The sequence below is a fragment of the Sapajus apella genome, unplaced genomic scaffold, assembly GCF_009761245.1.
Source record: "Sapajus apella isolate SASKATOON/1434 unplaced genomic scaffold, GSC_monkey_1.0 scaffold77, whole genome shotgun sequence".
Lineage (NCBI taxonomy): Eukaryota > Metazoa > Chordata > Mammalia > Primates > Cebidae > Sapajus > Sapajus apella.
This window is the reverse complement of record NW_022437017.1, coordinates 9,077,692-9,094,615: the sequence shown is the minus strand read 5'-3', so window position 1 is coordinate 9,094,615 and position 16,924 is coordinate 9,077,692. Positions and strand designations below refer to the sequence as shown.

General features: G+C 59.9%; 1 protein-coding gene across 7 annotated transcripts in view; it reads left to right on the top strand.

Moving 5' to 3' along the window:
* DOT1L (DOT1 like histone lysine methyltransferase) overlaps positions 1-16,924 on the top strand; it is a 78,334-nt gene that overhangs the window by 32,882 nt on the left and 28,528 nt on the right. For 6 of the 7 annotated variants that reach the window (XR_004260961.1, XM_032252350.1, XM_032252348.1 and 3 more), the window contains 10 exons: positions 3,697-3,752; positions 6,440-6,519; positions 10,431-10,499; positions 11,236-11,342; positions 12,628-12,669; positions 13,854-13,964; positions 14,073-14,307; positions 14,492-14,605; positions 15,101-15,192; positions 16,800-16,901. Coding sequence is in view for 6 of the 7 variants with exons in the window: in XM_032252350.1 (XP_032108241.1) it covers positions 3,697-3,752; positions 6,440-6,519; positions 10,431-10,499; positions 11,236-11,342; positions 12,628-12,669; positions 13,854-13,964; positions 14,073-14,307; positions 14,492-14,605; positions 15,101-15,192; positions 16,800-16,901 (1,008 nt within the window). In the remaining variant the exon portion in view is untranslated. The remainder of the gene's footprint in view (positions 1-3,696; positions 3,753-6,439; positions 6,520-10,430; positions 10,500-11,235; positions 11,343-12,627; positions 12,670-13,853; positions 13,965-14,072; positions 14,308-14,491; positions 14,606-15,100; positions 15,193-16,799; positions 16,902-16,924) is intronic. The other variant, XM_032252351.1, reaches the window with a different exon arrangement.

Here is a 16,924-nt window from a genome sequence, read left to right as displayed (position 1 = left end):
CGGAGGCTACAGTGAGCCGAGATCATGCCACAGCTCTCCGCCTTGGGCGATAGAGCCAGACTCCATCTCACCCAAAAAAAAAAAAAAAAAAAAAACCAATGGAGTCTCACTGTGTTGGCCAGGTTGGCCTCAAACTCCTGGATTCAAGCGCTCCTCCTACCTTGGCTTCCTAAAGTGCTGGGATGACAGGTGTGAGCGTGTCCGGCTGCCCCTATGTGTTTTTGGGGCTTGACACCCCATTTCTTTTTATTGCTGAATAGTATTCCATATTCTGGGTGTGCCACAGTTAATTCACCCGCTTACTTGCTGAGGACATCTCGGCTACTTCCACGATTTGGCGGTTATGAACACCACCGCCGTACAGATCCGTGGGTCGGTTTCTGTGTGGACGTAAGAGCTGCACTCCTATGGGCAGAGAGCAAGCAGCACGATTGCTGGATCGTGTGGAAAAAACCGCCAGACTGCCTCTCAGTGTGTCCACACTAGCTGCATCACCCCCAGCAGTGAACAAGAGTTCCTGCTGCCCCAGGTTCTGGCCAGCACCTGGGAGGTCGCTGACGCTTTATCCACAGCCTTGCTGTGACGTGGGTCCTGGAGTTCTTGTCGATTCCTAGGGGTTTTCTGCGTTGACGGCTGAGTCGTCTGCAAGCCTGGGCCACTTTGCCTTTTCTTTTGCAGCCCATGTCCATTTCCTCCCCCTTTCCCGTTCCCTCGTGCTGGCTGGCATTTCCCAGGCAATGTGAGTTGTGGGGGCAAGACGGTTACCCTTCCCCGCCCTGCTCCTGGTGGGCAGCTGAGCCCCTGGCCGCGGAGCGCCGTGGTAGCAGCGGGCTTGTGTGGACAGTCTTCGTCAGGTGGGTGACGAGCCCTCGGCCCTGAGTTTGCGGCGTGTGTTGGTTTGGTGCTGTTTCTGGTGTCGGCTCGATGCCGTGCTTTCCATTCCTCACCCGGTCGTTGTGATGGGTTTCAAGTGTTGGCCTGGCCTCCCTCACCCCCGGAATACATCCCCTTCGATGGGCCTGCGATCCTGTGTGTCCGAGGCGGGACTCCGCTGGCTGATGCTCCGCTGAGGGGTTTTCTGCGGGGGCCGGAGCCTTGGTCTGCAGTGTTCCCTCGCGGCCACGCCTGGCTGGTGGCCTCCAGGTGGCGCTCCCTCGGCTTCTGTTCCACTGTTCTTTGCTTTGATTGGGAATTGCACCCTCAGGGCTGTGGGCCCAGCTCTCCTTCCTTTCTCGTGGCGTTTGTTCCGGAGTCCCCTGCCCTCTGCGGAAGCTGTGTGGTGCCCTGGGCCCAGTGTCCACCTGCACTCTGGTCGGATCCCGGCACAGAGGATGAAAGCCCTCGCCCTGGTTCCCTGTGACAGCCAGGAGGGCCCGCGGTGCCTTCCTCTGCGAGGTCTGGCTGGGCTGTGCCTTGCTCAGGAGAGGATAGGTGTGAGGTGGTGGGGCCACCCCGGCACTGCTCCCCCTCCTGCCTCATCTTGTCATCGTTGGGGTCAGCACCCCACCCGCTGGGGCCTGGGTCCCCGACATGGCTGAGGCGCATGTCTCGTGTGGCGCAGGTGCTCCTGGTGTGCAGCTGCTTTTGTGGTCAGGATTCCATGCATGTTTAGTGTGCGTGGTCATGCCAGCGGCTCCTGAGGTCTGCCAGGAGCATGATTTGGGGGAAAGGATGGCATTCCTCGTGGCTTGGGCAGCACTCGTCAGAACCTGGCAGTGGGGAAGGCAGGTGTCAGCGCCGGCCTCTGCCTCTGGCATCTGTCCTGCTGCGGAGGGTGGGTCAGAGAGGCTCTGCCTGACCGCTTTGTGCCTTTCTGGTGGGCACTTCACTCCGATGTTGGAAGAAACCCTTGGAGCGGCTTGGCCGTGCTCTGCTTGGCAGGCTCCAGGTCCTGCTACCTGAAGCACTGTCACAGGAGGGCTCCCAGAGACCCAGCTCCCCACTTCCTATGGGGATTGCAGACTTCAGACGGAAGCAGGGCCTGCCCGTGAGCCACGGTGCTTGCAGGAGCACCTCTGGCCCCAGAGCCACTAGTCATTGAGCGTGGGGGTCCCAGGGCAGGTTTCTGGTCCCAGGCCTGCGATGTGGGCCTGGATCTGCTTGGTGCTGCTAAGGATTTGGAATTTGAATTATGCCCTGGGTGTCTGGTCCACGGGGAATGAGGGATGTTGAGAGGGTCAGTCTGTCAGATGTGGAGAGGGAGGAGACGGGCGTGGAGGGCGGCTCAGGAGGGTCAGCCTGTGCTCCTGCCACCCTGTCCTCTCCTTCCAGGGGCTTCCCCGGCCCTGGAGAGTGGAGGACGTGCAGCTGCTCCTGGCTGGGGCAGGCAGCCCTGTCCTCTGGATCTGGGTCTGAGTGGACGGGTGGCCCTGTCCTCCCAGCCTGGGGGGTGTCCTTCTCTCTCTGGGCCTGGATGGGTGGGCCACCAGTGGCTTGCTTGTGGGACCTTCTCTGCTCAGGGACTCCCTCCCCATCCTGAGACAGACTCTGGGTGGGGCACCAGGCCTGTGGCTGCGGTATGAAAAGGAGTGTCCCTCGCCCTCCCTCAGCCCTTGGATTCACCTGACTGAGGTGCCCTCACCCCCAGCTTCTCCAGTCCCCAGCAGGAATCCCCTTCCTGTCTCTGGGTGGGCCTGTCCTGGACATTTCACAGAAATGGGATCACACACTGTCCTCACGGTGCATCTGTGCTGTGGCCTGGTTGGTGCCTGGCCCCTGCTTCTGGCTGGGTCCTGTCCCTGTGTGTGGACGGCCGTGCGTTGCTGTGTTGGTCTTTCAGCTGCTGATGGACAGTTGGCTGCTTCTGCCTTCTGGCTATGGCAAGTGGTGTTGGCTTTTGCAGGATTTGTGTCCGGGCTTTGGCACGGACGTGTTTTTGTCTCTCCTGGGGGTGTTACCTGGGAATGGAGGTGGTAGTGTCTTGGAAGGATTTCAGAGGAGGGGTCTTGGTTGTCCAGATGCTACTGCTTTGGACAGCCAGGGTGATAAGAGCTGTTTTCTCGTGGATGGTGCTTGGTCTTGAGGTCTGGAGGTAGGCTGGTGTCGGGCTCCTGCCGGCCTTGCTGTGAGCATGGCGTGGAGCTGTGGGGACAGCGCTGCTCTTACTGGGCCGTCAGTGGTGCTCAGGGCAGATGCCCACGGGGACAGGTGGCCCAGCTTCTCTATGCGCATGTTTCCTGTGCTTGGTGAGGAGGAACAGAGCTCGGCATTGGGCTTTTCCGGCCTGGCCATGTTGCTGCCTGCTGCGGAGGGTGCCCCCAGCACCCCCAGACTCCCTCAGGCCCTCCCTGGAACCCAGCCTGGTGGGGACTGCAGGCCCTGCCTCAGGGCGCCCTGCTGGCCGCCTCCGGTCCTGGGAGTGACTGCAGCCTCTGATTTGGAGGAGCCTGCAGTGTGTGGCCTGTAGTTGTGTGTTGGTGTGGCCGTGGTCACCTTTGCCAGGCCTGGCCTCCCTGAGTAGATGCTGGAGCACGGGACCTGTCCCTGCTTCTCGGGAGGTCCTGCCTGTCCGCTGCACGTCCCTCTCACCTGCCCTTCTGCCTGCAGCTCCCAGGGCTGCGCCGGCAGCACCGGGTCTCCTGCCCCTCCCTGCGAGCGGAGCTGGGCTCATGCCATTTCTCTTTGTTCACAGGGGCGGGGCGGGCTGGGGGTGTCCAGGAGATGGGAGTCCACGCTCACGCCTGTCTTCTCTTCCAGTTGGAGAGAGGCGATTTCCTCTCGGAAGAGTGGAGGGAGCGAATTGCCAACACGAGGTATGGCCGGCACGGGGCGTACAGGGCATGTGGGGTGTGCTCACGGGCGGCCGGGGGCCATTGGCACTGGGGACCAGGGACGGGCCCTCGCTCCTGTGCTGATTGTGGCAGAAAAGAAGTCGGCAGGGACAGGAGGGGCACCTTTCCCTCAACGCTGAGTCCCTGCGGACCTGGAAAGCAGACGTGCCTGGCGGGTGCGGCCCTCAGAGCCCCATCAGCCCCTGTCGGCATGAGCCTGCTCCCGCTGCCTGTCCCCTTGACTTGGGGACACTGTGGGCCCCTCTCACCTGGGTCCTGGGCTTCCTCCTCATTCAGGCATGGTCTGGGGGTCTTCCTGTCTCTCTGTCCATCCATCCTGAAGTAGCTGTCACCCACACAGCGCAATGAGTGCTGCTTGAGGGAGCGGCCCCTCCTGATCCCAAGCCATCGCTGCCCAGCCCAGGCTTGCCCCTCTGCTCCCTCACACCTGGGCCCGGGAGCTCAGGGCACTGTCCAGGTCTGTTCCCACTGCCACCAGTTTGTCCTGGTAGCTGGTGGTAGCTGGCTCTGTGGGAGTGAGCTGGGCCACTGTGCTTTCCACCAGGCAGCCTGTGTATGGCCATGGCGCCCCACTGCATCCACCAGGGACCCTAGAGGTCCAACGAGCTTGTGGGGGATGCTGGGGAGGTGGGGTCAGCAGCTGGCCAGGCCCTGCTCCCCCAGTCCCACCACCCTCCCTGCCGCTCTTGTCCTCCCCACTCCCTCACTTCTCCCGTCTTCCCTGTGTCCCCCTTCCTCCCGAGTGTGCTTGTGGCTTGTGGTTGAGTGTCCCCCATGGATAGGGTTTTGGGTATAAGTAGAAAATGAGGGTTTCTTGGCCAGACGCGGTGGCTCACGCCTGTGATCCCAGCACTTTGGGAGGCCGAGGCGGACGGATCATGAGGTCAGAGATCGAGGCCATTCTGATTAACACGTTGTGAAACTCCCTGTCTCTACTACAAATACAAAAATTAGCTGGGCGTAGGGTACGTGCCTTTAACTCCAGCTACTCGGAAGGCTGAGGGAGAATCGTTTGAACCCAAGAGGCGCAGGTTGCAGTGAGCCCAGAAAGCGCCACTGCACTACAGCCTGGCAACAGAGTCAGACTCCGTCTCAAAAAAACAAAAAAAGCCAGGTGCGGGGGCTCACGCCTGTAATCCCAGCACTTTGGGAGGCTGAGGTGGGCGGATCACCTGAGGTTGGGAGTTTGAGGGCAGCCCGACCAACATGGAGAAACCCCGTCTCTACTAAAAATACAAAATGAGCCGGGCATGGTGGCACATCCTGTAATCCCAGCTACTCAGGAGGCTGAGGCAGGAGAATTGCGTGAACCTGGGAGGTGGAGGTTGCGGTGAGCCAAGATATCGCCATTACACATTGCACTCCAGCCTGGGCAACAAGAGTGAAACTGTCTCCAAAAAAATTAAAAAAAAAAAAAAAAAAACAAGACAAGAAAAAGAAAATAGGAGTTTCTTTTCCCAAAAGTTTCCTGGGTTTGCCCTTGTGTGAACTTGCTTTGGGTTGGGGCACTGTGCCCTCCCTCTGGAGGGAGCCGTGCTGACCCTGTGGTGTCCCCCTCCCGTGGGGCTGTGGTGGGAGCGCAGGGTGATCCGCAGCAGTCAGGCCATGATTGCTGTCTTGTGAGAAAGTCTGAAGAAGCCGAGAGATTTCCTGGCATCCCGTTGACATCTGGTCTCAGCCCAGGCTCTCACAGTTCCTCTCCAGGAGCTGCCACTCACTGCCTTGTCAGGCAGCCCCGGCCCTGGGCTCAGCCCGCTCTGGCTCCAGGCAAAGTGTGCAGGCCTTGATCCGGAGGGGCTCCTACCCCAGGCTGCCCACTGGTAACAGGATCTATCTTGCCTCGGTCTGTTTGCCTTTGCCTGTGTCTGACCCGAGATGGCGGTGGCTTTGGAGGTGGCCTCGTGGAGCGTCGTTCTCTGAACGCCAGGTTCCCCAGGTGTTTCTGGCTCATGCCTCTCACCTGCCTTGGCCGCTCGAGCACAGTCAGCTTCACTTCTAGCCTTCCTAAGTGCAGTCCTGAGTGGGGATACAGGCGGCCCCATGACCCTCATTTGGGGACAGTGGCCTGGGAAAGCAATACCGGGCCTGGAAGGGAGCCGTTGTTCCCCCGTCCTTGCCAGGGCATCTGAAACGCTGCAAGGACGCCTCACCTGGGGCCCACTGTCCGCAGTCTCTCTAGCAGCTGAGCGGGAGCCTCTGCTTTGCGCTCACTGTAGCTGCTGCTGGGCCTCTGTTCCTGGCCACTGCCTTCTTCCCTCAGCCTGTGGGTTCGTCACAGCTGCTCTTCCCACCCCATGTGGGCTGCTGTGAACCTTCCCCAACCGCTGGACTCCAAAACCACCAAGATTCAAAACAAGTGACTTGGCCACGAAGCTGCCCCCTCTGATTTCAGCTCCATTCAAAAGAGGCCAAATTTGCCTTTTCCTGGTACCTGAAACCTACACCATGAGCTCCGTCGTGTGGGCTCGGCCGTGTGGGCTAGCCTTGTGGGCTAGTTCGTGCGGGCTCAACTGCGTGGTCTTGGCTGCGTGGGCTCGGCCCTGGAGGTGGCGGGTGGGTGTGGGCAGGGCCTGGCGCTGGCAGCAGCAGCTGCTGGCTGCGCCGTGAGCCGAGCTTTCATGGCACTGAACTGGAGTATTGTTTTGCAGTGTTATATTTGTGAATAACTTTGCCTTTGGTCCTGAGGTGGATCACCAGCTGAAGGAGCGGTTTGCAAACATGAAGGAAGGTAAGGCGCCCTCCTCGTCGGTCCGTGTTGTTGTGACATGGTTGAGGAAGGGTGGCCTGGGGGTCCCTGCAGGGTGTCCTGCAGAAGGCAGCTCAGACTTGGGGTCCTTAGTCCCCCAGGAGCCAGGTGGTCCTTCTTCATTCTTTTTTTTTCTTTTTTTATTGACATAGTCTTGCTCTGTCACCCAGGCTGGAGTGCAGTGGTGTAATCTTGGTTCACTGCAGCCTCTGCCTCCCGGGTTCAAGTGTTTCTCCTGCCTCAGCCTCCCAAGTAGCTGGGACTACAGGTGTGCACCGCCACGTCCAGCTAATTTTTGTTTTTATTTTATCTTCTTTTTTTTGAGACGGAGTCTCACTGTATCCCCCAGGCTGGAGTGCGGTGGTATAATCTCGGCTCACCGTAACCTCCACCTCCTGGGTTCAAGCAATTCTCATGCCTCAGCCTCCCGAGCAGCTGGGATTACAGGTGCTCACCACCACACCTGGCTAATTTTTGTATTTTTTGTAGAGATGGGGTTTCACCATGTTGGCCAGGCTAGCCTCAAACTCCTGACCTCAGGTGATCCACCTGCCTCGGCCTCCCAAAGTGCTGGGATTACAGGCATGAGCCACCGCGCCCAGCACTGGAAGCTTCTCGAGTTGAGCCTGCAACTCACTTATGGCCAGCTGGCCATCGAGGGGCAAGAGTCCCCTTTATTCTTGACGCAAGCACATGGTGCTCGGCATCCATACTGAGCAGGAGTGGGGCTCTCAGATGTTTTATTTTTTCCCTCTGGAGAAAGGTCGCCAGGCCCGTGCAGAGCCCTTGACACTGTGTTCTGGACCTCAGGCCCTGGCGTCGTTTCAGGAGCAGCTAACTGAACCTGCTGCCTGGATTCCAGTCTTGCAGGCCAGGGTGGGACCCAGACCACAGCGTGTGGACTGCCCCTTCCCCTGAACATGGAGACTGAGCATGCCGTTGCCCCCCAGCCCCGCCAGCCCTCCAGCAGGACTCAGGGCAGGCTTGGGGACTTCTTGAGGAGGTTGTGCTGCCTCCCACCCAGGCTCTTTGCCAAGCCCTGCAGCAAGCGCCACCTCATCTTGTACCGGCAGACGTGGCTTCCACAGCCACCGCTGGGCTCAGAGACGGGCGCTCTGGGGGTGCCCCCCTCTCTCTCTACTGCTTCCCAGCCCTCCACTCCAGGGAGACCTCCAGAGGCTAGGGGAGAATGAGGTGGGCACCTCAGGTCTTCCAAACAAAACCCAGAGGGTCTGCGGCTGCCTTCAGCACAGCCCCACAGCCATGGGCTTTGGGGGGGTGCTTGCGTGCCTGTGTCTGTGTCTGTGTGTGCGCCCGTGTGCCTGCGTGTCTGCGCGTGCCTGCGTCTGCATGTTTGTGCCTGTGTGCATGCCTCCGTGTCAGTGTGCATGCCGGCGTGTGCGCGCCCCTGTGCCTCCGTGTCTGCATATGGGTCTGCTTATGTGTCTGTGTGTGCATGCAGGCCTGCGTGTCTCTGTGTGCGTCTGTGCCTTGCGAGTTTATTTACATATCTGTGTGTGTGCGCGTGTGGCGATGGTGTTTCCGAATTATCTTAGGGTTCCACGAGGACATCATGCTTCCCCGCCCAGTCGCTCCCACACCTCAGGAGCACTCCAGCCTCCTTGAACCCTGTGGCCCCATGCAGGAAGGCAGCCTGGGCTGCCTCAGTTCCTGTCACCTCCTCCGTGGTCCCCGTCCCCGCTGCCCTAGAATGCATCTTCTGGCTGTATCTCGCCAGCTTTCTCCGCACGCTCAGCCGCGGTGGCTGGGTCAGGGTACTGCGGTGGTGTCTCCTGTCCGGACCCTCCCCCTAGGGGCTCTGATTACCCTACACGTGCCCGTGAGCACCTGTCAGCCTGGCTCTGCAGCCATTAGTTGTGGCCCTGCTCATGTCTGAGGTCCTGTCGTAGGGATACTGGCATAACCTGTGTGCGCAGCCTGGCCCCGGAACCGCCCTTCCTGCTCCTCCTGAAGGGAGTGGCACCTGGAAAGCCAGGCCTCAGCTGGCTCGGCGTCCAGGAGAGCAGAGCTGTGGAGCTGGGACAGGGCTCTGTGTGCGCCTGTGCACGTGGATCCGTTTTGACGTTTCCAACTCAAATGTCGTATTCTTTTCTTTGTATGTATAGAAACAGAGACTGTTTCTTTCAACACGGCAGAGTTTGGCTCCTAAGAGCATTAGCACGAGGTTCTCCCTGCAGCACACACCAGCTAGCCCCAGAGCGACTGTCCACAGTGGCCCTGGCTCCCCACAGCAGCTTTGCAGAGGGAGGCTGCGGGCTTCCTTCCGACCTGTCTGCACCTGTCGCTGACAGGACAGTCCAAATCCCTCGGGTCAGAGGTATTGGAAGGAATGCTTCTGCATGGCTGGCGACAGTTTACATCCACAGTTGGGTTCTGTTCCTGTTTCTGTACGTTTTGGGCGTTTGCCCTTCTTCCTGCCTCTCAGACCTTAGTTTTTTGTTTTTGTTGGGTTTTTTTTGAGATGTGGTCTCTATCCTTGACCCAGGCTGGAGTGCAGTGGTGTGATCATAGCTCCCTCAGCCTTGACCTCTGGGCTCAAGTGATCCTTCTGCCTCAGCCTCCCAAGTAGCTGGGATCACAGACGTGCACCACCATGCCCAGCTAATTTTTTATTTTAATTTTTTGTAGACATGGGGTCTGTCTGTGTTGCCCAGGCTGGTCTGGAACTTCCTGGCCAGTCTGTCTGCTGTGGCCTCCCATAGTGCTGGGTTTACAGGCGTGAGCCCCTGTGCCTAGCAGCGCAGTGGATTTTGAAGAAACTGCTGCACACGTGTCATCTGGCCTTGCCTTCCTCATTAACAGGAGATCCCGGGAATCACACTGGACGGCGAGAGCGCCTTTTCTGGCCACATCTCGTAGCAGTGGCTGCCCAGGCACTTCCGCAGCCGAGTCTCCAGCCAGGCCGAGTCGCTCCTGCTTCAGGAGGCTCCTGTGCAGAGCCCACTCCACCCGGGGAGATGCTGACTCAGGGTCCAGGCTGCTGGGGCTTTTGTGAGGACTTGAACATTTTTTTTTGTGGTGGAGTCTTGTTCTGTTGTTCAGGCTGGAGTGCAGTGGCGCGATCCAGCTGACTGCAGCATCCGCCTCCTGGGTTTAAGAGATTCCCCCGTCTACCCTCCTGAGTAGCTGGGATTTCAGGTGTGCGCTACCACGCCCGGCTAACTTTTTTGTATTTGTAGTAGAGACAGGGTCTCACCATGTTGCTAAGGCCGGTGTCGAACTCCTGACCTCAGGTGATTTACCTGCCTTGGCTTCCCAAAGTGTTGGGATTATAGGCGTGAGCCACCGCGCCCAGCCGAGAAGGTTTTTTAAAGAAACATTATTTGTAGGAGACCAGGCGCGGTGGATCACTTGAGGCCCGGAGTTCCAGAAGCTTGGCCAACATGGTGAAACCCCATCTCTACTAAAAAAATGCAAAAAATTGGCCAGGTGTGGTGGCTCACGCCTGTAATCCCAGCACTTTGGGAGGCCAAGGGCAGGAAGATCACGAGGTCAGGAGACTGAGACCATCCTGGTTAACATGGATAAACCTGTCTCTACTGAAAATACAAAATTAATTGGGTGTGGTGACGCATGCCTGTATTCTCAGCTACTTGGGAGACTGAGGCAGGGGAATCGCTTGAACCCGGGAGGCAAAGATTACAGTGAGCCAAGAGACTCCATCTCCATTAAAAAAACAAAAAGTTACTTGTAGGATGGGCTTAAGCTTGTTCCATAGTTTTGCTTGTAGGCAGGTGGACGGGACTCGGAGCCCAGCGTGTGCGTGCGTCTGTGTGTGTGCTGTGGCGTCGTTCCTTCTCTGTCACCTTGATTGGTGTCTGCGCTTCCGTTTCCTCTCCCCTGTGTGGCAGTAAGCAGTGTCTGTGTTTCAGGTGGCAGAATCGTGTCCTCGAAACCCTTTGCACCTCTAAACTTCAGAATAAACAGTAGAAACTTGAGTGGTAAGGAACTCTCCCGTTAATTACTAACATGGGTGATTTTAAGCATCTGACATGCCTTATTCCCAGGTCCCTCCCCCTCGGCCCTGTGGACATTGAGGCTGGATCCTTTTTTGGGGTGGGGCCATCCTGGGCACAGCGGGGTGCTGAGTGGCGTCCGTGGCCTCCACCCACTTTATGCCGGGAGTACCCGGTCATGACAACCACAAATGTCCCCAGACAGCACTGTGTGTCCTGGGGGCAGTCATTCCTGGGGAGGCCTGTGGCTTTGAGGGGGAGGAGTGAAGGATTTAAGGGACTCTTTTGGACAGGGACGGCCCCTCGGGGGAAGTAGCTGGCCCCTCCTGCGCCCCCTGCCAGCCTCATGTGTGGCGTGCTCTGTTGGGTCCCTGTCCTTGAGGAGTGTCTGCCCGGGAGGTGCATGTGTTGCTGGGTGCTGGCCAGGTGCAGCCACTATCTAAGTTGCTTCTAGATCTCCTCCCCTCCTTTCCCGTTCCACTCAGCTGGGCCTGCGGCCGTTCTTCTGAGGCTAGAGGCCAGGTGCTGTTCCATGGTGCACCTCCCTGGCCCGGCGGTTGAGGCGGCCTCTGTGGGCTACTGTGGTCTGACTTAGTGTGGGAGGAGAGGGAGGACGTGTGCAGCTCAGGGTTCTGTCCCCTGGCTTGCCCTTGGTGGGTGAGGCGGGCGTGGAGGGGCTGCGGGCGGGCTCGGGCCTCACCTTGGTCTGTGGCTCCCGCAGACATCGGCACCATCATGCGTGTGGTGGAGCTATCGCCCCTCAAGGGCTCAGTGTCGTGGACGGGGAAGCCGGTGTCGTACTACCTGCACACTATTGACCGCACCATAGTGAGTATCTGGCCACGCCCCGGCCGCAGGGCCGCCCTCGACTTCCCCCCAACCACGTCACACCTCCTGCCTTCTTGGTCTGTAAAATGGCAGTCTAAGCAAAGCTCTTCTCCTTTGAGAAACAGTAGCATTGTAATCGTGCTCACATTTACAATGAGGGCCTCTGAGACCCTCACCCCAGAGCCCCGAATGCCCCGCCCCTGCCGCCCCCGGCCCGGGCCCAGCTGCTCAAGGACTCTCGGCACTGCTGGCACTGCAGGACCCACCAGGTTCTCCCAGGCACCGGGCGTGTTCTGGGTACGGGCTGAGCCCTTGTCTGCTCCCAGCCCCTGGGGTGGGGTGGGGTGGGGCCATGGGAGATGCCTGGCCATGAGGGTCCTGGCCACTATATCCAGAGGCCCCTGTGAACGGGAGTCCCACATCCCTTTCCCAGTTCCTTCGATGTAAGAGGGTCCAGATGGTGGAGACGCCAGGGTCCATGGGCGGGGGCTGGGATGCTTCTTCCCTCCCTGTGCTTCCCGGTGTCCTCTGACATGGCCCCGGGCCAGCGTGGGGCCTGCCTCCCTCTCACGGTGCTTCCCCAACGGCCCCTTCGCACGGGTTCCCCAAGCCTCCTGCCATGTGGGCGGTGCAGCCCTCGACGCTGGGAGGCTTCCCCTGGTCTCTTTCCCGTCCTTTGGTTGGGCACTGAGTTTCTGTTTTTTGGGGTCTCGGCGGTTTTCCTCACTGTGGTGCTGGTGTGTCCAGACCCTCAGTGTCGGGTGCTTGGAGCCTCCACTACAGCCTTCCTGGGGAGCGCTGATGCAGCCGCGGGCCGACCGCCCCAGGCAGATGCACCCCGTCCCTCCCACTGCCCCCCTGAGTGCGCTGGGATGAGAGGCAAGGTGAGCGGAGGTTGAGGCTCTGGGGCGATGCCCAGCGTGCGGCCCACCCCCGGCAGTGCTGCTGCCTGCTCATCTCGGCCCCTCGCCTTCCTGGGAGGCAGATGCGATGTGTCAGTGCACCCTCTTCCAGAAGCCACGTCCCAGGCCTGTGTCCGTCCTGAAGGCTTAAAGCCGCCCCGCCCCAGCTGTCACCTGCTGGTGAATTGAGGGTGATGTCTGGCCACAGTTGGGTCAGTCACATCCGCGTTTGCTGCCAGGGGCTCCAGCTGCATGCCTGGTGTCCCCAAGTACCAGAACAGCCTCCCCCGCTCTCTGAGGAGCTGATGTTACCTGGGTGTCCAGGCAAATCCAAGCAGAGATTGGGACTCTCTTCTAATGAGGTTTCTCTTTCTTCTTTTTAGCTTGAAAACTATTTTTCTAGTCTGAAAAACCCAAAACTCAGGGTAAGTTTGTGTATTTTCTCCAATGTGGGAGAGTCAGAGCCGCGTGGTGGGTTCCCGAGCCATGACGGGCGCAGCCCTGCCCCCTCCTGCCCCTCCTCCCATCCTCTCCCCACCCCGGCCTCCCCGGCCTCCTCCCACCTTTCCCCTGCTTCTCTCTCCCCATTCAGTCTCTGTCTCTATCTGTGCTTTGCCTTGTCTTCGATGGTCTGGCCTGGGCCATCCTTTTCCTTGTTGATACCCATTTTGGGGGAGGTGGCTTGAGTTAGCTTTGGTGATGGGGTGAGTTGCACTGAAGGACTGCGTGGGTGAATGACCTGCTTTCTCATGAGGCCTGGGGGGCCACATGTTGTACTTGTCCCCCCTCGGTGTCGAGTGCAGCTCCTGGGCCACCACCGCTCTGCGCTTCCGAGGCAGGCTGTCCCCGCGTTTTGCAGTCGTGCGGAAGCCTGTCTTGGGAGCTGCAGTGACGGCCCTGCCCACTGCTGCTTCTGCAGCCTCAGACTCGCCTGCGTATTTGCCACCAAAGCTGAGAGGCTGTTTGTCCAAGCGTCCTTTCCTTTTGGAGGGTCAGATGAGATCAGTGTGCGGAGAACCCCACCCACAAACAGCTCTGTCACTACCTAGACTTGTAGCTGGGGCTGGGCTGTAACCTGACCTCAGAGCGTGGTACCCCTTGGGGGTCCTGTGTCCTTCCCACTGTGCTTAGTGGGGGTGCAGGTCTTCTCTGAAGAGCAGAACAGCCCAAGGTGGTTGGTGCACCCTGTGTTCTTCCTGTGTGTCACCGCGTCCCACGTGTGGGCGTTGGCGCCTTTCGCCGAGAGGAGAGAGGGCAGGGGAGGCTGTGGGCTGCGGCTTCTGGGTCCTGCTGCCTGAGGCTCATCTCGTCTCATTTCGTGGATGTGGCTCTTTCTCTCCATGGCCCACAGTCAGGCCTCTTACTGACGAGTGTGTGTGATCTTGGGAGTGGCTGTGAAGACAGTCATCTGTGTCCACGGGTCACGTCCTGGCCTTTGGGGCCCCAAGCAGCCCACTGCTGTCTCTGGGCCTCAGCTTCCTGATTTGTGCCGCAGAGGACAGACAGAGTTGGGCCTGTGGTCCCCTCGAGTCTGAGCCCTGCATGCCCCTGGGTTCAGGAGGGCTGTGGGCAGCACCAGGGCTCACAGGGGCTCAATCACTCCTTCCAGGAGGAACAGGAGGCAGCCCGGCGCCGCCAGCAGCGCGAGGGCAAGAGCAACGCGGCCACGCCCACCAAGGGCCCCGAGGGCAAGGCAGCTGGCCCTGCCGAAGCCCCCATGGTGAGCCCCCACCTGGCTACCGATGCTGGAGGGCGCCGCCCCTGACCCGGGAGACCCCATTGGCGGGAGGCTTTGCACTCACCCCTGCCCTTCCCTTGGGTCCTCCAGGACTCTGGTGCTGAGGAAGAGAAGGCGGGAGCAGCCACCGTGAAGAAGCCGTCTCCCTCCAAAGCCCGCAAGAAGAAGCTGAACAAGAAGGGGAGGAAGATGGCAGGCCGCAAGCGTGGGCGCCCCAAGAAGATGAACACTGCGAACCCCGAGCGGAAGCCCAAGAAGAACCAAACTGCACTGGATCTCCTACACGCGCAGACCGTGTCTCAGACAGCGGCCTCCTCGCCCCAGGGTGAGTCACCCCTACCCCACGGCGCCCGCCATCCCCAAGTGCAGAGGACGCCGCCCTCCTGAGCCCTGGGTATCCAGGGAGTCCCGGGAGCCTCCCTGGTGTGGCTATGCCGTCGGGGCGGCCCCGTCCTAAGGCATGCCGGGCACTTGCCCCATGCTGACACCCGCCCACTGCTCTGCCCCAGATGCCTACAGGTCCCCTCACAGCCCGTTCTACCAGCTACCTCCGAGCGTGCAGCGGCACTCCCCCAACCCGCTGCTGGTGGCGCCCACCCCACCCGCACTACAGAAGCTGCTAGGTGAGTTCTCGAGCGCAAGGGGCCAGCGGAGGGGTTTGGGCTTGGGGCGGTCCTGGGAGGACCATGGGTTGTGACTCTGACCTCGCGGCAGCCCTCATGACCCCCATGCTGGACCCCACTGAGGTTCACCCAGGGTGGGGGTCTGCCTGCTGCAGGGGTCAGGAGAGGCTCAGATGCAGCCCGTGGGTTGTTTGAGGTTTCACTCAGGAGATGCGGGGTGACACTTGGGACATCTGTGGTTGTCATGACTGGATGGTGCTGTTGGCCTGGGGCGAGTGACGGCTAGGGATGTTGCTGAGGGCCCTGCAATGCCCTGCACAGTGGACATTGGGCGGAGCAGGGGTCCGGGGCATGTGGTGTGGGCCCCGCAGGGCTCTGCCAGGTTCCTGCCTCCTAAGCGCCTGCCCCGACCCTGTGCTAGTTTCTCACGGCTGCTCCGACTTCCTCCCAGCCTCGGCTGCCCTCGTCTCACCTGTGCTGCGCCTCTCTTCCCAGAGTCCTTCAGGATCCAGTACCTGCAGTTCCTGGCGTACACGAAGACCCCCCAGTACAAGGCCAGCCTGCAGGAGCTGCTGGGCCAGGAGAAGGTGGGTCCCAGCCCCTCAGATTCCTCCTGCCCGCACGGAGACAGGCTGGTTCGGTTCCCAGGCATCTGTTCCCCACAGGAGAGGCCCTGGAACACAGGCCTGAGTGGCTCCCTCTTCCCCTCAGCTGCTGGGAGAAACAAACTGACCTGTTTTAAACCCAAAGAATGGACTGAGAGACCCAGAGAAGAGCGAATAGAGACTCTTCATAGGGTTTTGCCAGATCCGGTGTCTCAGGGCCACACCCGGCAGTTTCAGCCAGCAGTGCGCCCCCTCGCGCGCAGCCCTCCCCCCGTCTCACGGGCTGAGGACGGTGGGGTCCCAGTCCTCCCGGGTGTCGCCTGGTGGTTGTTGGGCAGGGACTTTAGGTGTTTTCTCTAGGGTTGTCTTGCTGCATTTTGTCACTGCCCACAATGCATTGCAATCCTAGTAAGCTCAGGGGCTCTTCAAGTACCTGACTCATGGCCTGAATGGGGGCAGGCTCGTAAGAACAGGCAAAGCAGGCTACTGAACGTTGATCTTAGACTCAACTTCTTTGGCTTGGGTGAGGCAACTAAGCAGGGGAGGGGGCTGGGGAGGCCGAGAAGCAGGCATCAGAGATCCAGGCGGGGGCCTAGTATATGCTGTCTGCTGCGGTGTGCTCACCTAAGCCGATTCAAGGCACTTCGTCTTGGAAATGGACCACTGTATACATGATTTCCTTCACCTGAGGTCCCGGCTGTGGGGCAGCCCCCACGCCTCTGATCTCCCCCAGGGAGCTGTGGAGGACCTGCCTCAGTGCGGAGCTAGGGCCAGGCTGTGGGTGGAAGTTCTGGTGGCCCAGAGGTGGCTCCAGAAGCCACTGGAGCCATGAGGTCTACTGTCTCTGAGCCCTGGTTTGCATTTTGGACTTAGGTTTTGCTTTAAAGAAGCTTACAAGGCCGGACGCAGTGGCTTGCGCCTGTAATCCCAGCACTTTGGGGGGCTGAGGCAGGCGGATCACAAGGTCAGGAGTTTGAGACCAGCCTGTCCAATATGGTGAAACCCCGTCTCTACTAAAAATACAGAAATTAGCTGGGCATAGTGGCAGGCGCCTGTAATCTCATCTACTCTGGAGGCTGAGGCAGGAGAATCACTTGAACCCTGGAGGCGGAGGTTACAGTGAGCTGAGATCGCGCCATTGCACTTTAGCCTGGGTGACAGAGACTCCGTCTCAAAAATAAAAAGCCTACGGGGTGCTTTGAGCACAGACACACGGACTGCTTCCTGTGGCTGACAGCAGGCCCAGGCCGGGGCTCTGTTCTGGGCCGCTGTCTGGGTGTTGTCCCATGGCAGTGGCTCCTGGCTCTTCCCTTCGGGGCAGGCCAATGGGGCACTGCAGCAGGCTTCCTTGCAGATCCGTGTCAAAAGTCCATCCCCTGGTATTGCCTTGGGGTAAACTCCTAGACGCCGGCTTCCCTCCACAGCAGAGCTGGCCCCTCCCACCGCGGCCTGAGTGTTACTGGGCATCTCAGCCCAGTGTGGGTCCCCTCAGGCATGTCTGTCCTTGAGCGCATCTGCAGGGAGGTGTGAGAGGCAGGGCGTGGGCCTTCACTGCGGGCCCTCAGCCACCTGCCCCGTCCGTCCTGCAGGAGAAGAACGCCCAGCTCCTGGGCACGGCTCAGCAGCTCCTCAGCCACTGCCAGGCCCAGAAGGAGGAGATCAGGAGGCTGTTCCAGCAGAAGCTGGATGAGGTAGCGGCTCCCGGAGGGCTGAC